Genomic DNA, 22336 nt, shown 5'->3' with positions numbered 1-22336 from the left:
CAGAAAACACATTACTCAAGTTTAATGTCACTGAGAAGAAACTTCTGGTTTTAACTGTAAATCTGTCTTAAGTTGCATATCAGATACCTTGATATATATCAGATATGAACCGTCTATTGGATGGGGAGCACAGAATATGGTTAAATATGTATGTTTTAAATTGGATCTTGAAAACAGATTACATTTGATACTTTGAAAATAAGTTTTCAAAGCTATTTTCAAACTAACTGCCATAAAGTAGAAAAAAAATCCTTTATTCAGTTTTCACCCATTTAGTAATGCGGCTAGGTACAAATCTTGTTTATAACCAGAAAGTCTCCTGGGTTTGGAAGCTAAAATAAATCATTTAAGAACACTGCCTTTGGACAAACTAATAAAGTGTCGCCATGCTCCTAATAAGTAAAAGCGCATTTTACTGTGATTTAAACAACTTGCACTGGTCCCGCTGGGATACAGTGAACCAAGCCAGCAGGGTGAAGCAGTATTTGACTAAATTAATTTCTTCAGCTTTTGATCACGACCCAGGAAACATTTAAAAGGATTAAATTGATTTTTAAAATGCCAGTTCATGTTTTTGTTTTTTTTATCTGTAGCCACCAAAACAAAACAAGGACATATTGTTTTTTCCTTGAACAATGCTGTGAAAGGTAAATAATTGGTGCAAAGGCTTTACTTTTCCACATAAAGTTAACTTGATTCAATTTAAACCACGATGGAATGAGATTGGAATTAAAATTATTAGTATCTTGTTACAGATACTAATTTCATTGAAGCTACATTTTATCACGAGTATCATCAAGAGGTGAGTCTCAGAACTTTACTGCAGGCCTCACGGGCATCTGTGCATTCATGAAAAATAAATGTATAAAATTGATGCGATTCCACAGGGATTTGTGTGGAAGCTCAGAAACAAACTCAAGTGATGCCTCTTAAACGTTGAGAGCAATCTGAAAACAAAATCACTGGGGTGGATGTGAGGAAATATTCACATGAGACCTCTGCCAAACTCTAAGTGTCTACTTGTCTATTATAACTAAGGGAAAACATGGATTTAAAAAAGTAGCATTAGTTTAGAGATTCACTTGCTCCTTGGTATGGCAATGCAGTAGGATGGAAAGCTCACAGATGATCTTTTTTTAGAAGAAGCTCTTAGAGCTTTTGCTGCACTTCAGGCTGAGCCAAGAGAAGTGCAAATGGATTCCTAAAAGCAATACAGAAGAACCTTTCAGAAGGACTAAAGCCAGACAAATTAGCCTGCTTTTATTTAACTTACGTTTTCTTCAGTATGCAATCTTGATTTTTGAAAAATATCTGTTTTGTAAAACCAGTAGAACTAAAATTGTAATTTAGAGATGCAACAATCAGAGATTTTGTGACTGGTTTCTGACTCCGTCAGGCTGGTCTCAGTTTTAGCCAGTTATTCTCTGTCTTTCCCGAAACAAAAGAATCACAGCATATTAACTTTGCAGAATATATTGTTTTAACATATTACAGGTTTCAAATGTGGCATAGCCTAAGCACTTCCGTCAGATGTATTAAATTACTAATGCAATTAATTTAACTCTGTAAGGATACATACCTTTTGTGATCAACCTTTAATTATTCCCATAAAAAGGAGGAGCTGCACTTTAGTTTATCATTACTTTATAAAACAAACATTTTGGTTCACAATCACAAGCTAAAACATAATTGAGCAAACTGGACTCAGTCTAAAATTACCATGTATAAATTTACCATTTTTCATATTCTTTATGTTAATTCAATGAGGGTATAAATGAAATGTTATGCAAACAGTTTTGGCAGCGGATTTGTTTTGAAATTAAGGTGATTTTTTTTTTCCTCTGAAAATTGACTTTATTTAGGTTTCCTGTAAAAAACTTGAACATGAGATAGAACTCATGTTCAAAAATATCTGTTTACTTTTCTGTTTTTATTTTAATAATGTTTCTTTGCAAGACAAGTTATAGCATGCAATCGTTTTATACCCACTAAAAACTAGAAGTGCATCATATTATCATTGTACCTTTTTATCACATGATCTATTTAAAATAATCAGCTTTCACGACATTTCCTGCTTCACCATGTTCTGTGACACAGAATCATATTCTTCCAAATTACACTAGCTTTATTAAAGGGAATGGGAAGAACTGCATCAAATATGCATAAAAGCAGCAGTACTGTAGTTCGATGGCTGAAAGATGCAGTGAGCCCTAAGAAGTTCCTTAGCCGAAATAAAAAATAGTAGACCTGTAAAAGTCTGCAGAGTAACTGAAACAGTCAATATATCCATCAGTAGACTGTTAGAGGTGAAAAAAATGATCCATACTAAAACGATTTATTTTACCTGAGTAAGTCAGTGACAGATTGTCCACCACAGGCACAAAGTGGTTTTGAGTGTTTTGGCCATGGAGGTTATACAGAAGCTTTCCTCAGGGCTGAAGAAATGTCAGAGATATATATCTGTTTCAGCCTGACTTCATGTTACAGATTAGAAGTTATATCCCTTTATTTGCTGCTGTGCTTGGAAAGTCACACAGCAGAGGCCCATCTGGTTTATCAAAATTTCAGTCGGGAAAGAAAATCAAAGTTGAGAGAAGTAAAACAGATTATTTACGTAAAATAAGGGGATGTTTGAGTCAAAGCTATGAAAAAGCTTCCCTAGCTTCTTGTCTTCAACTAATTAAAAATAAACTTGTGTAATTGTGGAGATTTAAAGGTAAAGTGTGAAGCTTTTTACCTTTAAACAAATGTCCCCTCAGCAGTTTCTACCTGGATAAATATAGCTAAAAACAAGATTTACCAAGCAGATGTCACAGGAGTTCAGTAACGTCACCCTTTCCCCTTCAGCTGTTTCTTTTTGTGCTGATACGCTGGTTTGATAAAAGAGCTGAAAATAGCTGCAGACTGGATTAAAGAATCATGAGAATAAACAGAAAAGAATTGAGAAAGTTATCTTTGACAACACGGAAGGATTTGAAGTCCATGAAAACAAAAGAGACAAAAGAAAACCAAGTGACAGCAAGAACCTGATTGTCTGATTATAAATGAGAAAGTGCCTGACAGGCAGAGTATTCAGGAAATGAAAATGTACAATAAAAAGCATCACAGTTCCCCAATTTTAGAGTGGAGAAGGTAAAACAACATTTTATGTGACAAAAGACCAAAAAATAAAAACAATCTGGGACTCATTTTTACATCAAACTGACAGGTTATCTGGAGAAGAAGAAGAAGTTGTTTGTAGACAATAAAAACGAGCATTGTTAAGAAGTGAGAAGAAAAATGAACTATTAGAAATAAAACCCTGCAGGGAAATAGCAAGACTGAGATACTGTAAACAGTGTAAGCTGTGGCTGCTCAGATGGTAGGGGCACAGCCTGTTGGGCAAAAAAGTGATGGCTCATAGCTGAAAATAATGACTCATCATCTTTCAAACTGAGAGTGCATGCACTATTGACTAACGGAGTAAAGCTGTACAGTCATGTCTGGAATTTCAGCTGCATCTTTTTATCTGTTGGAACTTTGTGCACTTTTATCCATAGAACAGACAAAACACAATTTTTCCGTTTAAATTACAAAGCTTCATACAATCCTTTGTCACTGGGCTACATGATTTGTGTAGTGTTAAAAATCAATTCTTGTTGCTGACAACAAAAACACAAATGGACACAAATGGTGAAAGTGGCCAATAGAAACAATTCAATCATTTAACCTAGCAACATGAATACATTTCATTAAGTCAGAGGTTTATCTTGCTTTTCCCCCCAGCCTGCTGCGCATTAGAGCAGAACTTCGAATCCAGACAGCAGACCAATAAATGAGTTTCTTGGTAATCAGCTCCCCTGTCACTCTGTTAGAGCAGTGACATGCTGCTCCACCAGCGTATTTACATATTTAAAAGATGCATTGACTTGAACAGCCATGGGACAAAAGAAACTTTCAATGAGTGTCACTTTGTTCTTGGAAAAACTAAGCTGATCAGTCTGTGAAATGGCTTATAATTTGCAATAATTTGATTTAGCTGTTTTCTGCATAACTTTAAAAGTCTTTTAAATTGCCATTGGGGAAATTTGGTCATCTGTTTAAAAATCCTTTACAGTTTGCTGAAGACACTAGTTGTTCCAAGTTCGAGTTTGAACTGTTCAACCAATGACTTCTGATCTGACTTTAGAATACTTTTGGATAAAGAAGAGTTTCTTGTGATGGTCTCAATAACTGTAATGTCTTCAGGTCCTGTGGCTGCAGAGCATTTCACATTTCTGTGCTAATGATTTTTATGAAGTATTTGTGTTGAAATGATGTGCTTTTGTTTCCCCTCTGATCATGGCCCTCTGCAGAGAGGACAAACATGTTTGGTTTAGTCTTGCCTATCTAAAAGAACATTATTTCTGACATGCAACATGTGATCCGTGGGATATATGATGAATATATATATATATATATATATATATATATATATATATATATATATATATATATATATATATATATATATATATATATATATATATGTGGGTGGGTGTGACCTTCAGGTGACATTGCTGGCACATTTACGCTGATAATCCTAACTACTAAATCAGAGTCGTTTGCTTAACTTCAAGTTGTTTGTAAATGTTCTTTTATGCTGTCCCAGATTAATGGAAAGCCTTAGTTGCTCATTTATTAAATCTTCATTTTATGGTTAAAGCTTTTCTATCACATCATTGTTGGTGCCTTTCTTCCTTGTAAAACATATATTTTATCTTGTATCCATCCTGCAGAACATGTTTCTCTGTGATCGTATTGGAAACTGTGGAACTTTCTTTTTCTTATCACTGTATGGTATAATTAATGAAATAGGCAATTAATCTGAGCACATTGTTTTCTATTATCTACAAGGATGCCATGCTTTAAACTGGGATAACATCGCCACACTGAAATGAGCATGAATTAATTAACACTACAAATAGAAAACAGAGATGAAAGAATGAGAATGTAACTTCAAATATTATGGTGATAGTGATGGAAGCTGTCAGGTTTGGTTTTTAGGAAACAGCAGAGTTCGCTGTGCTGGTTCCCCCAATTAGACATTTTTTTTATTTAACATTGGGCATTTTTATTTTTATGATTACATGTTGTCACAATTTTCACTATTAAATCCTCTTACAATTTCCTGCTTTGTTGCCACCTATGATTTATAGACATTTCACTGACTTTGTGCCGTTGAGCTGATAGTGTGTTTGAAAACAATCACATGTTGCTTCTGGATTATTCTTCTTTTATCTTAAATAGGTAATGTAGAGGTCTCAGCACTTACAATCCCAGTGAAGGCAGTAAACGTCTAACCAAGAATAAACTTTTCATGAGCTACCTGAAACAGTCATTTACATCTGCCCCACCTAAATATATTAGACCAAAATTAATTTACATCAAGACTGTTTTTATATATACACACAAAAAATTGACCCCAAAAATAGCAGAAGGAAAAAATGAATACATAAAAAAGTCAACGTTTTACTTGTTTGAAATGAAAACTTTATCTGACACATGCACATTAATGTTAATTTATGCGTTACTCAGGCTTTACAAATCCTTCAAATTGCATAATAATGACTGCCACTTAAGCTAAGTAAAGAAAAGTACAATCCATCAAATTTTAAAGTTTGAGTGGCAATAAAGGGTTTTCTTTTGATGTGATTAAAAAACGTCACATCTAACTTCCTCAATCTGTGTCAAGTGTGTTCTCCATTATTTCTGCAGATCAAGGCAAAGTTCTCAAGGTTCTTCACACCATCCAGGATGTCTTCATCATATCTCAGTATTCTCTGTTCCACAACGAAGGGCCTGTTCTAAATATGGCCATCGACTCACAAAAGGTACAAGTGATGCTTCTATAAAACATGGTAAAGGCTTATTTAGGTGAATTTATGCTTTTAATCTTTGATGATACTCTATGTCTTTAAAAGAAGGAACAGCTGCAGAAAACCTCTTTAAAAAACATAGCATAGAAAATCTTTTCTATATCAGTGTCTCCTTCATGTGACCTTATTCTGTCAGTGAAAAGGAAGAAATTCAGCTTTCCCTTTTACCCCTGATAAAGCTTAAACATCCACATATTCATAATTTATTGACAAAGTGGCTACATAAAAACTTTAAAATCTTATTTATTGACATTCCTCATGAAAATGTGTAAAAAGCTTTACAATAAATTCACGTTTTGTTACAGTAGCATCACATTGGTGTCTAGTTCCAGTCTTCATGGGCTGATGTCCGGATAGTTTTAAATGGTCCAAAACAGCTGATTCAAATGATCCGTTTATCTCCTTCAGTATGTCACAGCTTACAGAGGCTCGTTAATGAACCATCATTTGATTGAGGTTCATGAACCAGGGAAAGAACTATAACATGGAGAATGCTGGCCCTTGAGTCCTGAGTTTGGACACCACTGATCTAGCACAACAAAAATTAGTGGCATTCAGTGATATATGAATACTAAATCGCTGACTCTTTTTCTCTCTAGGGTCACTTGTATGTCGGTACCGCCATGGAAGTCCAGCGTCTGCCGTTGGCTGACTGCAGGCGCTATGGCCACACATGCAGAGAGTGCATCCTTTCCAGGGATCCATACTGTGGCTGGGACAAGGCCAGGAGGAAGTGCATCGCCATCCCGCCCGGATACAACGTCACAACTGGGTAAGTTTAGATATGATGTCATCACTGCAGCACTATTGGCTCATCGAGTTACAACCAACAGATAAAAGATACTTCATCAGCTAAGTTTCTTTAACGCCTTTCAACACTCTCAGGGGAAGTGTCTCTATGGTCTGTGTGATAATCTCTTGCTAATTTCAAAGCTAGTGTTTAAAATTAGCTTCAAATACCAAGACAGATAAAAAAGTTAAAGAATGAGATTCTCAAATGTAAAGCCATGTTACGTTTTGACTGTTAAGTTTTTCTCTGCCGTATTTCCGATATAAAAACAATAGCAACAACCTAGCCTATGAGTAGTTTCTCTTTTTTCCTCTATTTTTCCTGTTATAGCTCTGCTTATGTTAATTTATGAGTAATGCTAGCTTTATGAAAAAAAGAGACTCATTAGCCCCTTTGTGAAATAATTGTCTGCTCCTAATTCTGTCTCTTTCTCATTTTTTCTTCACAGAACTCTTATTCAGAATCTCGATAGTTCCAACTCCTCCATTTGTGAGGAAGCTGCTGGTGAGCTCTTATCTACACTCTCTCACTCTCTCCCCGTCTTAATTAAACCAAAGTGGTAGCGTTTCTGTGCAACTACAGCAAAAACAAAGATGACTATCATATAATTGAGCAGTGTCCAAATTCCCCAAAGGGACAGTATCTTTCTATTTCACGACTTGCCCTGTCTCAAATCTCATACCCCAATGCAACCTTGACTGTGCATAGCACTGGAGGCACTTAGTTAATCTGATGTTTGACATTGCATCTGTTTCAAGTTGTATCACTGGTTCCGGTTCCTGAAAACCAATATAGTTTAGTCTTATTCAATTCAAAGAAATAACACTTTGTTTATCCCAAAGAAAACTTAAATGTTGTCTTAACTCAGATCATCCAGGAATTGTCAAAGAGTCATTGCAGATGATGATGTCGTGGGCAGAAAGGATCTCCGGTAGCGGTCAGTCCTGCAACGAAGCTAGCATGTACGACAGTGTCATGACTCCCAAACATGACCATAAACCCTACTAATTTTCTAAATAATTCACAGTAGCATGGGTATTGTTAGGTTTATTTTAGAAGAGCTGAAGACCCACTAAAATGTTCCAATGACTCGAGTAATTTTATTCCTGCATGAAATCAGTACCCTACAGATATGCATTCTATGTTCAAGGGGGGTATTATGTAAAATATTTTTTTTTTCTTTATGTTATTCCCTCATCAAAAACATACCTCGAGTGTTGCTTTTGATACTGCTTTTGCATGTTTGAGTAATTCTTGAATCTCCTGTGGCAGACATTTAGAGTTCATAAAAAGCTTGCTCATATAATGCGGCAACTATTTCCATAAAGCCACAGTCTCCAAATCCAGCTTTTGCCTCACCGACCATCCCTCACAAACTACTCAGCTCCTCCATACTAGCAGCAGCAACATTTAACAAACACATGGTGGAACTGCGCGTCTGCTGAACTGGTCGTACAAACTATTTCTTAGTCCAACACCCCTAAAAATGACTGTCAATGGCATAATGGAGAAACATTGTTGTGATGATATGCAGAAGGTGTCGTGCCGGAAGGAACTGGAGCTTCTTAAAGTTTTTGTGGTCATTTTCCCTCTGCTACTACATTGAAAGGGAGGAATTATGAAACAGGTGGAAGCAACATGTTCTTTAGCAAACAATATCAATCGTTAGGTCCTAGATCTTCAGAAACTGGAAATCAAACATTTGGACAGATGTGATGTAGTTAAATGAAACAAATTGATTATCATATCCTACATATCAAAAACATAAAGTGTGAAAGAAATCTAAGACTGAACGTCACCTTAGTGACGCCATCCCCTGTCGGAGGAAGGGGGAAACCCTGGATCAAAGCCTGTCAAGGGCTGCAAAAGACTTGAGACTTGAGCAGCAGGACAATGACTAACACACTGTCAGTCTGGAATTGCAATTGCTGTAATTACTGTGAAAGGTGGTTTCACAGTAATTTCACAGTGACAGGGTGGCATGAAATAAAAAAAAAACATATCTCACATTTCAGATTCTTTCTTTTTTTTTTCTTTTTTTGTCAACTTAAATGTTTAAATCAGACATTTTAATACTAAAAACAGCCAGATGGATTACAATAAGTAGTTTTCAAATGATGTCTCACTTATTTAAAGAAAGAGCTGTTTAATCTAATCTGGGTCTATTTGAAAAGGTTATTGCCCCCCTAAAGCTAAAATCTGGCTGTGCTTTCCTTGATGGCTACGATTTATAAAATCAGACAATGAGTCTTTTTCATCACCGTGGAGACATTTCGGCCAACTGCTCTGTGCAGAATTGCTTTAATTCAGCTCCACAGGGGGATATTTTAGCATGCACAGTCTGTTTAGGGCTATGCACAACATCTTGACATACTGGAGAGCTTTGTGTCATTGTAACGCTGCATTACTGTATTTTACTTAAGTTTAACTGTTAGCAAGTCATTTGCCTTCATTTTGGGGCATTTTGTAAGAGGCTCAAAAGAGTTGTCCATTTTTTGCCAGCCCAAAGTATATTACCTTTTTTTGGCAAATGAGAGACAGGCCAAGATATCAGTGGTTTTCACCTCACAACCCTTTTGTTGATGCTGCTTTTGCCCAGTGCTATGGGCCTTTTTGTGACCTTGTCAGTACATTCTTGACTTTCTTTTACTTTTTCGTTGGCTTAGTTTGTTTTTCCTTTCATAGAGTACGGAGCCCTCTAGGGGACATTGGGAGACAATTCTTTTGCATTCCCTCTCAATGTTCTTACTGCAATACTCGCTGGTCTGTTTTGTATACAGTCACAAATGTCAATTTAAAATGTATACACATTTAATGAGCCTCAGTGTTTATTCTTAACTCTGCTGCAAAAAACAGATTGAAAATCAATTTATTCACTGCATGTTTGTTAGATATTTCACAATGTGATATTAACATACATGGGAAAAACCTTACGAAAACCTTATATAATAGCAGAAAGTATGATGGACACTGTAAGAAAGGCTTACAGTATTCAAATATGCTGCATGAACTAATCAGTACATTACTGCAAGAAAACACAAAACCTATTGCGAGGTAACGCAAAAGTATTGCAAGGGAATGCAAAAGTTTGTTTCCTAGAGGGCTCTGTAATTAATAAAATCATAATTTAAAGCTTATTCTTGTTTTTGTTATCTCTGTTTAATATGGATGGTCTAAAACATTTATTTATTACAAAATAGGACAAATCTGTAAGGGGAGAAAAATACGTTTTACTGGAGTATAAAATCTTCAAAATAGTACAATAACATTAAGCTGACAAGATGGGAGAAAGCTTAAGAGGTGTAAATACTTGACAGGTTTTTTAACAAGCTTCTTTTTAACCTTGTATTAATTGAGTAACTGAACTATTAATAGAATAACTCACTTGTGTTTCTACTCAGCACTTAAGCTGCGGCAAACTTCGCCCAGAGAGATTGTGGTGAAGGGCAGAAACACCACCGTGTTTCTGCCTTGCCCCGTTCACTCCTTCCATGCCACCTACCGCTGGGAGAAGGACAACTGCAAAATGAACTACCCGTGCCTGTTCTCCGGAGACTTCTGCGTACTGGGCCCGGTTGTTAACACTCCCTTGAAGGAAGGTGTCTTCCGTTGCATGGCCACTGAGGACGGATTCAAGGTGGAAGTCGTTTCCTTCAGGCTGGTGAATGATGGCAGGCTTATATCTGCTTCATTTGCCTCCACCTTGGGCCTTTCAGCCCTGCTTGCTGGGGTAACCCTATGGCTTCATTAACTATAGCTAACACTGATGCTATCTTCTCTTTTGTAGTGGCTCCAACTGACAGGATAAACAAGGAGCCATTGTGGGAGTTAGGTTTGCATTGCACCGGCACTCATGGTTGAGTTGTGCACCAACAACTGAATCCGTTTTTTATTTAGGTTTTTATCAAGAACATACTAGTATAAAAACGTTTAAACTATCCTATCCACCTTATTATTGAACATGGAAGTATATGGTGGTCCAGCTTCTGGTTTTTCTGTGATTCTTTCATCTCTCCATTTTCCTGGGCTAACTAACAGCAGCTTGGCTAAACTTGTGAACTTTGTTGTACATTTCCTAAAATTGTTGAACAATCAAAATGGTAGGTTTAGTTCTGCACCCTCAAACTTTTCACAAGTAGGATGATGATATGAAGAAGTGACCTCGTTTAACATATGAGGACATTTTTATCTATGTGGTGTTGTCACTTGGTGCGGAGATGGCCAGGTGCTCCTGTGTCGCCGGTAAGGGGAAATCCTGCAGTCATGCAGTGGTGATATTATGGAAGGTAGGCTAATAAATTGTCATTTCACTGCATGCTAACTTACAAGGTGTCTTTGTTGTAATGAGATTGCAAATCAGTTTAATTTTCTGCAATAAAACCACATATGCCCATCATCTCAATTATTGTTCATTTAAATAATCATATTGCATTGCTACTCGAGTAAAATTTTGAGAGTCTACCTGATACGAGTAACTTCACTGAATAGAGAACAAACATGTTTTATCCAAAGATGAGGACAACCATGAAACACACCTACAGTTTACATTAAAGCAAGACTTTGTTTTGTTTCTAAGTTGTTTCTTCTTTTTTTCCCCATCTTACTGCTGAACTTGTGCCATTTACTGGTAGTGAGTTACAGTAAGGACAGTACTATAAAGAGTAAATGTTGTCACTTTACTCTCAGAGCACACTCACACGCGTATACCCATACACATAAACACACAAACATACATGCATTATTATTATATCTGAAGAAATAAATTTGGAAATAATGTTATTCTGCCTAAATTTGTTTTGCTGTACTTGTGTATTTCTATGAATTATTTTCATATAAAGCTTTAGAATACCAGAATTTGTAAATAACTTTTTTCTGTCAGATAACATTGTGTTATGATCAGTTACTCAGTATTTCAGAAGCTTTTATCAATTCCTTTTTTAGTTATACTTGAGTCATTTCTTGGATGGGTACATTTTACTTTTACTTAAATAATGTGAAGTAGTACTACTCTTACTTAAGTGCAATTTTTGGGGACTCTGCCCACCTCTGGTTAGCAGAAACATACAGAACTAGCAAGTTTCTATCAGCTTGAATAGCAGTTAAACATCCCTTAGCTTACCTGCTTGTGCTAACCTCTTTGATACGTCTCCTTTGAGAGGTCATAGGGCGCCAAACATCTACATCCAGCTCTACAAAGTGGTTGTGACTTAACGACTTCTGCTCTAAGTATCTCTTTCCTTTGAACCAGTTATTCTCAAAGCCATAATGTTAAGTTAGTTATTATGAAGATGGTGAACAGTGAGTTAGCTAGCCAGCGACCGGAAAAGCCTGACCAGAAGTCGCACACAAAAGAAAAACACCATTCGTGTCCATATTTCTGTTCAAAATAAGGTGGATATCTTGGTCAAAAATAACAAATCTACAGCTGCAACTGATTGCATGAGATTAAAACTGTAAAATTCAGAACTTTGCTGACTAATAATGTAATTCAACCATGATGTGGTGCTTTGCGAACCTTCCTTCTCTTACTGAAAAAGATGAACATATCCAGTGAGTTGGGCAAAAAAAACACCAATACCAGGCCAATTCTTTTAAACTTTTCTCTACATATTTTGAAATTACCTTGATTGTGCTTATTTGTGGATATGTAAACCTTTAATAATGCTCTTACATCTCTTCATTCCTCTTCAAATTTATTGTCTAAGCTCATTGGAACCTAAAAATGTCTGGTATTGAGATTTTAAAAGCCTTAATACTTTTGCGACATGGACTCCTAAGCACAATTTTGCAGTTGAGGCTGAAAACTGCAGACTCAGTTGGACTTGGGGAAGTGTTCAGTGCAGCTGAGTCTAACAATGTGGCTGGGAGGAAGTGACAGCTTTTAGATGGAAAGTAGGCGGCTGGGCCTCGAACATCACTGTGTCTCAGCACTTCCTCCTCAGACTGGGCAGTTTCTAGCAATGTTTCAGCAGATGGTTTCAAACAACATAACTTCGCCTTGTTCACAGCTTCGTGCATTGTTCTTTTCCTTCCATCATGCCATCATCTCTCATTTATCCTGTCCCTCATAATCTGTGATATTCAATTAAATATCATTCTTATTTAAAGTTAGGTCCAGAGATAATGATCTTTTTAAGTGGATGGTGGCATGTCATGACCACAATCCATATATGTACATCAAAATTGGGAAATTAGAACAGATAGCTGCTGGTCAAAGAAGAGCAGTTTTCTTTTAAATGAAAAATAATGTCTTTTTACCAGACCAGTGGCGGTTTTTGATATGAGTGAAATTGCTCTTTGCCCAGGTTGCCCTTTTGTCGTGAGGAAAGTTGTCCTGTTCTGTTAGTTGCACCCAGATTGAGTTTTTATTGTGTATCTGCATGTCAATGGGGATTGTTTGCCCTCCTACGTTGTGCACAGTTTAAGCACTGTGAGTAAACATGGCAATGCACCACAGCCAGTTGATGATGTTCAGCTCCAAACTAAAGGGCTATATCACTGTTTTTTCCTAATAACCTGAAATCTTTTGTCTCGTTTTGACCTACTGATATTTAAAAATACTAACATAAGTGCCGAGTCTTCAAAAGACTGACTTAATTGGTGAAACTGTACTTTTAAACAATAAAATATGGCAAAAAAAATGTGGGATTCATAGCTTTCTCAAAAAAAATAGTTAAATTCTGTTCCTGTGTCATGCAACATTTATGCAAAAACCGCCACTGTACCAGACAATGCCTAAAGTTGTGAGCAAGACGTTATGCTATAATAATTTCAGTAAAGATGCTTAGATAAACACAGAAACAGTTGAAACTAAGTGAAACCATTTATTTCACATGCATTTTATAAGTTTCCAAGAGAAGAAAAGAGAAGGCTTACCGACTGACAATGTCTTTTGAATATTTTTTTTTTCTCTGCAAATGCTGATTTCTACCATTGCTGCCTACATATATAAGCATTTGTTTTGGTAATTTATTGATTTGAACGTGACACCTGACCACAGCAGCTGTATTTATATATTTGTATTTTAAATCTCTGAAACAAAAGGCTTCAGTAATTCAAAGATCATTCCCAGGTCTGGTAATTTAAGACCATTTACTTTAATTGAGTGTAAAGCCTTCACAGTTGTGCTTATCAGGGCATCACAGATGAACAGGAGCATTTTCTATCGGGAACAAGAGGCAAGGTTTAAATCCAATCACTGCAGCATCATATTTAATTTAATTTAATTTAATTTTTATGATCGTGGACAACAATGGTGAAAAAGATAGATTGGATTATATTACTATTAAATACTAAAACATACTATTAATCATAAACCCTAAAATATCAAACACTGTGCTAAACCTTATACATACTGATTGTCTGACTAAGTAAATATTTTTTCAGTGATGAATTATGCATTGGATTAACAGGTCCTCCATTGAGGCAATGGAGTATTATCATTGACTAAAGGTACATGAATCTGTCTGAGATCAGCCTTCCACAGTGGTAGAAATGTCATTAAATGTTAATCAGACAACAGAGCCAGCCTGTCATGCTTTCTATTGAAGAACTTATTTTAGGCCATTAGAGATGCGAGCTGCAATCTTCTTCTCCACTGTGAAAATGCATGTGTGTGACACAGCATTGTGTTCTTCATTTAGCTGCGTGCATTCTGTTGTCCCCAGATGTGAGCCACTGACTGTGACACAAAAGGGTAAAAAAAAGGGAAAGCAAGGCATCTTTAAAAACTGTTCACTTGGTGCTTTTTGCTTCATTTATGTTCATTTGAAAACTCCCTCCTTCCTTACGACAAATAACAATTTGTGTCTGATAAAACCCAAGTACTACTAGAACATCGATCTTCCTTACAGGCAAACTCACAAATAACCACTTCAGGTTTAATGGTAATCCTGTGTGTTTTTCTTTGTCAGCACCATGGTGGGAAACTCACTCTAGCCTAAAGCCAAGTGCTACTCAACATTTAATAGAGGCTGTTTTACGCCAACCTGCCGCAGAGTTTTGGCGGAAAATAAACAAAAATCATGGATTTGCTTGAGGCATTTTTACAAATAACCTCTTTATGCTGCAATTTTAACTGCTGATTGCTGTATGTTTATGTGATTAGATTAGAGATGCTGTTATCACAAGACACAGAGTAAAGTGGGATATGGGATCCAACTTGGTGATTGAGCCTGGTGGCATGAATGTTCATGTATCCCAAAACTGATTATTAACAAAGAAAAAAAAACAGCTTACATAAGGAAAAACCTACTTAAAAGTAACCACTCCCTTCTATCATAACAAAACAAGTGAAAGTCAAAAGAAATATATTTATAACAATATGTGGTTGATAATTTATTAGTGTTTTCATTTGGGATAACAAAGCTTTTTTCTTTTTTTTTTCCTTTTTTCTCTATTGAAACATTTGAACAGGACCTATGGGCATCAAATATTCTAAGACAAATATGCAAATATGAACTATGTCATTCCAAACTGAAATACTCCTAAAATTTGACATTTAGTTTATCGAAGGAGGCCATGCTTTAAATGGCTTTATGGCCTTTCAAATAAACCATATGAGATTAGATAAGATTTAGCTGCCATGCAGATTATTAGTGTATAATATTAAGATTTATTAAAGGACAATTCAGCTAATGGTTGACACTAAGTGACTTCTCAATCTGTTTTTTTTTTTTTGTTTTTTTGTTTTTTTTTTGCCTCCAGTTCAAACCAGAGCCACAAAAACATAACAATTTGTATAGAGTCCAAGTCCATAATAAAAACCAGTACATTTCCTCAGTATTACCTCATCAGTATTACCTCTTTGTCTCCAGTGACATACCCAATACAGCAGTGACGAAAAATTAGTTCATTCTGGACAGTGTTATGTTTCCAAATACTTATGAGTCCTACTGACAGCTACAGTCCTTAATAAACTAAAATCACATTCCTGCTGCCAATGTTTGCTAAAGTGCTAGGCTAATGCTAGCATGTTTCTTTGGTATTTTGGTAATTCAGCTCATAACATTACATGATGGTGTACACAAGGAAGACTTTGGGAAAAAGATGGTGTTTTTTAACTGAACACTTTGCTTTGAGCATTTTAAAATTCTGGGTTTTATCTGCAGCTATCCTCCATACCTGTCTAAGCACACTGCTCAGATCAGGTCGCTTGGAAAAATATGAAAAAAAAAAAAGCTGCAGTATTTCTTGCACTGTTGAAAAGTCAACATAACGTAATGTGTCAGGTGTAAAATATTTTTTTTTGTCCTGCACACAATGTTCGGCTGTAGTTTTTGAAGGATAGCTGGGTGACCACATGGCTAGTTGTAAGTATCACAGACTTAAATCCATTAGAAGCAGTCAATCATTGTGATCGGAGTTAAGTAAGCAACTCCAATACTAGTCATTTAACAATACCAGAAACAGGATTAGATTAAAACATCCCTAATTGGTAGGTGATGGTACTGAAAGTAGAATAATGATGTTCAAACACACTTTAACTACAGAATGACTCAGTGTCCATTTAAGCTAAAGAGTAACAAATGATAGGTAATTTGATGCATTAAAGAATATTAATAATTATCAAAAATACCTTCTATTCTTTATATAAAAACATTCCTATTAGAGTGTCTTATAATTTACCAATTTATTTAGTTTTTGTTTTTAAATATATTATTGTAGTCAAGGGGAAACTTTGTGTACAATGTATGAATTATAGTTTTGTGTTAACATTAATTACATCAAAATTGTAAAAATATATATTTAACTACAGATATGAAGTAAATATAGTAACTGAAACCTGTAAAACTACCACATAAGAGGATCTATTATTCAGCTACAAGTTCCCTTCTAATACATGCAGAATGCTACGCACAATTGAGGCGTTAACCTTCTGCTTCTACTGACAGTTTTCAGTTTCCCAGCAACTGTTGGTAGACGAGAAAAAAGTAAAAAGTAAATAATATGAATTATCAAAAATGTCATGTTTGAAGCCAATACTACTGCTTACATCTTTAGTTTAGGAATCAGGATACATGGTTTGTTTGCTCATATGAAGGAAAGACATGATTTGAGGGTGGAATCGATTCTCCATTGATCATTGTCCAACATTTTTATTCACCCAGAATATTTTAGCACTTGTTTAAACAACACTGTTTAGGATTTACAGAATTTCCTGAACTTGCTGTCATCAATCAAGCTAAGAAGATCATCTGAGTCATTGCCTTGATATGGATTTTGGCAGTTGCTACATTCAGATTACGTTATCGCTTTTCTGGCATCTGTAGTTGTCAGCCAGTTGGCTAAATGCTAATCTCCTTCAAAGCAGGCTTTTGATTTTCAATAGGGGCAGAATTGTGGTGGATCCCGTTATCTGTTGTAAATTAATCAGACTTGTAGGCGGGTTGCTTTTTTGTTTGCTGTGGGGCTTTTGAGTGTCAAGTACTGTACATGATGTGTGCCCATGATTCTGTGTCTTGGTAGATTTACTTTTAATAGCAATGTGCCAAACTCTACTATATGAAAAAGAGATTTATACTGTCTTGGTGTCATGCCATTCTAATACCATTTCATGACATGTATTTTTAAATAACAGATATCTATAGTGCAATAGATATTCATGTAACAAATTCATATTGACATGTGTTTCCCTGAACATGTGCAGTGAAAATTAATAAAATTATAAGTATAATGAAAATGATTAGTTATTTCTTTATTTGGGACTTTTTTCATACTTTAGGGAGTCTGCATGAATACACGTTTTAAAAGCTTTTTATGTAAACTTCTGTCTTGCATAGACTTTATTTACCTACCAAGTTATAGAAATGCATAATTCTGTAAATGCAAACCATTATATTTCTATTGATGATTGCTTCAAACCAAATCTATGAACCAAAAGGTCATGTGGAACAGGAAAGATTTGGCAGGTCTACACATGCCAAATTGCAAAATGGTGGAGAGACCTGATTGCACAAGCTGGTTGCACAACCATCGGCTGGTCAAAGGACCAGATAAGACTTGCAAAATCTTATTTGAGAAATGTTTGGGATATGTTTAATCACAAAATCCTCTCCAAAATTTTTGGAGTCTTTATTTTGAATTTTTCTGTCCATCATTAAGCACAAACATGTTGTAAGGCCCTCAGGCCAATTGTGTTGCAACAACTGGGTAACACTTTACAGCAGTGTATGAAAAACATTAATTTTAAATTTTGTGCTTTAACTTCTACAGTACATTACTTTTAGATTTATTTGCAGCATTCACCAAATAAAATCCAACAAGTGTGCTGGTCTAACACATATGTGCTAATTAGCAAGTGTGCTAATGAGTTTTCACACCTCTTCAACACATACATCATTAGCACATTTTTTAATTACACCCCTAATGGCTCAAATAAAAAGTGTAATAAATGAAGTTATGTCTTTTAGAGAATACTTCATGGCTTTATGCTTATTTTCCCCCGATTGTTCAACTGTTCACATGTAACCTTTTGCATCGATATTTAAATGTACAACTTTTGTCTCTTTTTACATACATCTCAAAATGGATTCTGGCAGAGTAGGAGAAAGAACCTAAATCCTTTATGAGCTTTAGTTACCTCCATAGATTTTTAGGAAGAATCCCTTCCAGAGAGCAGCTTTGTCTCTTTTTCTTCAGTCACTCCTTTGTTGTCTTGTGTAGAAGGTTTGGGTAGTTGTCATACTGAAAACCCTAAAATGACTTTTCATCAGTGTTCTGACTAACAAAAAAGGTTGCCGTCCAGGATTTTATGGTACATGGCCCTGGCATTGACAATCTCAATACAGTAAAGTAATTTACGTGGCCAGAAAAATGGCTCCCCATGAATGTCTTCTATAACTTCTGACTGGCTATCTTACCCCAGCCTTGCAGATGTATAACCTTTTCACATTGTCATTTGGCAGCTCTTCATGGCATGTTTTTACCTGCTGTCAAGGCAAATGGAAAGAAACAAACATCTACTAATATGAGGAGTCTGGAAATAGTATTGGTTACTTTTAGTACTGACAAATAAAGTGTTAGATTAGAGTCAAATACTTCTTTCACTAAAGGAGATGCAACATTGGAAAGCATTTTTTTAAAATTTCATTATTACTGTTTGTATAATTTTACTTGGATTAAACTAGAGCAATTTCTAAGGTGGGAAACATTCAAAATCAACTAATGACAGACCTGAATATTGAACAAGTAATGTATAACAAGGCACAACTCTGGGAAATCTTTGATCTTCTGTAGCATTATTATTCAACCGTAAACCTGCAGACCAGGTTAGCCATTTCAAGCTGATACCTTTTGGGATGAAGGTTGAATTTCAAGAAAATAGCTCAAATAAAAGGAAAGTCCAACATACATTTTATTTCTTTATAAATCCATGTTAGGTTGAAAAGAAGGTTCTTGAATTTTCTAAGCAAGTTGTTTAAAGGAAAAAGTGAAACTTTCAGGAAAAAAATAACTTACTTTTTCCTTTAAGCATGAGTCACCTTTCCAAAATTAGCAGTGGATGTGGAGAACCTTTGATTAGTTTGAAGAGTCAGAGAATTCAGAGCAGAACGAGATTTCTCCCAAACCTTCGTCATGAATGAATGTGCACTTGGAAGCAATCAGGTTTCTCATAAAAATTCTGCAGCCAAATGAGTCAGAACATATGAAACGTGATAAATGATGACTCAACAGAGACCGATGACCTTGCAAAAAGATAGCACAACATATTCCAAAAGCCACAAGATGAAGCTTCAAAAAACTGATGACAACTTCTGCAAAGGCTGTTTTTAGTCATGCAACCAGCAAAATGATTCAAGTGGAGCTGAGTCAGCCATCTATTTCTCTCTGCTGGTGGAAATATTACAGAAACACTTGCTCGGACTTTGATGAAATTTTTAAACTTCTCCAGCTGTTGTCAGAAGAAGTGAAAAATTGGTAATCTTCCTTCCTATTTGACAACCTCTGGATGGCAAAGGTTATGACAATCAGATTTAGCCATTTAACTGAAAAGTTCTAGAGAAGTTGTCAAAAATAAGGAATGTGAAGTTGGATGTATCTGAAAAAAGTTTCTTCTTCTACATAAACATCATAAAATTACCTACACATAAAGGTGATAGTCTTGTGCAGGTCCAACACGCCACCTGATGTGTGCCAATATATCGTTTCAAGACCTCCATTATGCTCAAAGTGAGCGGTATTGGCCTGTAGAGATTTAAAGCTGTAGGATTATTCTTTTTTAATAAAGCATTAGGACTCTCAACAGGTGCAAGCTCAGGTTGAAAAGGTGCTGTAAAACTTCACATAACTGGGTTTCACCACACCAAGCCAGATATTGACTGGTCCAAGTGCCTTCCTGAGCTATTAAACCCCTGTCTGCAGCTGGGGATCACTGGGACGGACTCTTGATTGGTCTGGAGGTGGTCAGGTGAGATTGAAACTGCAGGAGTTCACATTACAATGTTTACAACAGCTTCCCTCCTATAATCATTAGTTATTCCCCTTGTCTAAAACTTGTTTTCGCTTCTTGATCCAAATATCCATCACCTCACTTTCTGTTCTTTATTAGTTCTCACCTAAACACCTTTTATAATGAACAGATATGCCCAGATTTATTTAGACAGCAACAGGCTTTGCTGTTGAGAAGTGAGTAGTTCAAGCACTCAGACTCCATCATTTTTTGGTAATGTTGTTTCAGGTTTCAATTTCCAGGTCTCGATTTTGGATGCCGGAGAAACAAGTCTGGATTGGCCTTTATGTAACCCCATTCGACTTCCCCATCGATTCCAACCAGCTTGCCTGTAACATCCAAATAAAGCCTCTCCACAACATGACAAGTCTTAGTTTCTCCAATTTGTATTGGCCAGAATGTTAGAATAAAAAATAAAAATCCAGATAAAAAACGTTTTGTGACTGCATCATGAACCAGCAGCTTGATTTAAGACATTTAACTTATTCTGAATATGGTTGCTGTTATCATCATCTCTCAGCTAAAAGGGTCAGCAGAGAAGGAGAGTCTCAGTTTGTTTTTTTGTTTTTTGATGATGATTAATATGCAGGGACTTTCCAGGTGTTAAAGCTGAAACAGAAATGTTACTTTTGTGGCTTTTAGGAGTGCTGATAATCTTAATGACCTTGCAGTTTAAAGAGATTCTGACACTAGTTATGTTCAGTTATCAGACTTCATGATTTTACATGCACACAGAGGGACTGTAGCTCATTAAATGAGAGTCAGACTTTAAACCAGTCACCTTTAAAACCTCATAGTGGAATATCCGAATGCAGCCGCCTTCCCTCTGACTTGTATTTCCTTCCTGCAACATTTAAATTTCCGGAGCCTTTACCCCAATCCAACAGCAGAGACATATTTACTGCAACAGTGAAGGAAGTTGCACTCTTTGGATAAAAACATTGCTACACCAGATCGACAAGCAGAACGGCTCTTTCCAAGAGATGCAAAGTCTAATTTTCACTTTGAAGTTAGATTGCACAGCTTTGGTAGTACGAGGTTGCTCATTTTACCTTTAAAGGACTGAAAAGAAATCACAAACGTAATGTGGAACTGTGCCAAACCACAACACGGAGATCAACCTGGAGCCCTGCTCCGCAAGAAAATAAAAAAATATTTATACGTTTCTAAGTGTTGAGAAAAAGTCATGATAGAATGCAACAAGACTTTCAGCTCTGAAACAGCAAAGAGATTCTTAGAACACAGGATTATAATGACAAAAAATACCAATATATTACGGGGGAAACCCCGCTTGTCATCCTAAATGCACTTTTCCAAAACCTTTATTTTGAAAGAAAGGTTGTCTTAATCATAATGCATTTAAATATTTTATGTAAACACCTTTTTGCATTCATTATCTTTTGCTAGTCATTTAAATAATCTGGAGTTCTTCAAACAGAAATAACAGCTTGAGTTATTTCTTAGATTGCCGTCAGGTAGAGAGAGTTGTTGACACTTCCTTAGAAGAATTTTGGATGTACTCGTAGACGTCATAGTTCTCGTCTCTTCTTTTTGAACGCTTTTTGTAGAACCTGTGCGAAGAGTAAAATCTGAAATGAGTAAAATCCACTCTTGATACTGTAGGTAAAGAATTGTTTGAATTTTGTGAACCCTATGGATATTTTCCTGTTATTTAACACTGGTTTCCAAAGAGGCAGAAAAGTGCGTGTTTGTTTTCAGAACTGCACAATATGCTATATTTAGTCTTATTTCCCACAGATGTGGGTCATGTTTGTGGCTGTGTCTTGTCATGTGAACAGAATATCCTGTACCCCATTTTTTTTCTATTTTAAGACTGTCCCAAAGTTTTCCAGTAATTCCTGTAGATATAATAGTCTGACTTATCCATATTTATGACCTCTATTTCATATAACAGCCATAATAATTAATTTATCTTTGACCATTTATGTCTCACTGAGTTCTCGTTCGCAAAAACCTGGCCAAGATAACAAATACATGGGGTGTATCACAAAGCAGAGCAGTAAATTACATAAAACTGACTTAAACAGAAGCCCAGAAACATTTCACATGGTTATCAATTTCACCTGCTCTTTAAATTCATGTAGGGTTGCAAAGTTTTACACATTCAGTTCTCAATAAGCTTTAATAAGTAAGCTAATTAATATTTAACCACATTTTTTAAGCCCTGACAGCTTTGGT

General features: G+C 35.9%; 1 protein-coding gene across 1 annotated transcript in view; it reads left to right on the top strand.

Annotated features, from left to right (window-relative positions):
* The window catches only part of LOC106920376 (semaphorin-7A), a 47824-nt gene extending 36381 nt beyond the window's left edge, over nt 1-11443 (top strand). Inside the window, exons 11-14 of the mRNA XM_014991349.2 lie at nt 5737-5852; nt 6497-6669; nt 7136-7191; nt 10089-11443. Coding sequence (XP_014846835.1) covers nt 5737-5852; nt 6497-6669; nt 7136-7191; nt 10089-10438 — 695 coding nt within the window. The 3' untranslated portion in view covers nt 10439-11443. The remainder of the gene's footprint in view (nt 1-5736; nt 5853-6496; nt 6670-7135; nt 7192-10088) is intronic.
* The last annotated feature ends 10893 nt before the right edge of the window (nt 11444-22336 follow it).

This window comes from Poecilia mexicana, unplaced genomic scaffold, assembly GCF_051168715.1.
Source record: "Poecilia mexicana isolate PSO_F unplaced genomic scaffold, ASM5116871v1 scaffold_16, whole genome shotgun sequence".
NCBI classification, from domain to species: domain Eukaryota; kingdom Metazoa; phylum Chordata; class Actinopteri; order Cyprinodontiformes; family Poeciliidae; genus Poecilia; species Poecilia mexicana.
This window is presented reverse-complemented; position numbering and strand designations above follow the sequence as displayed.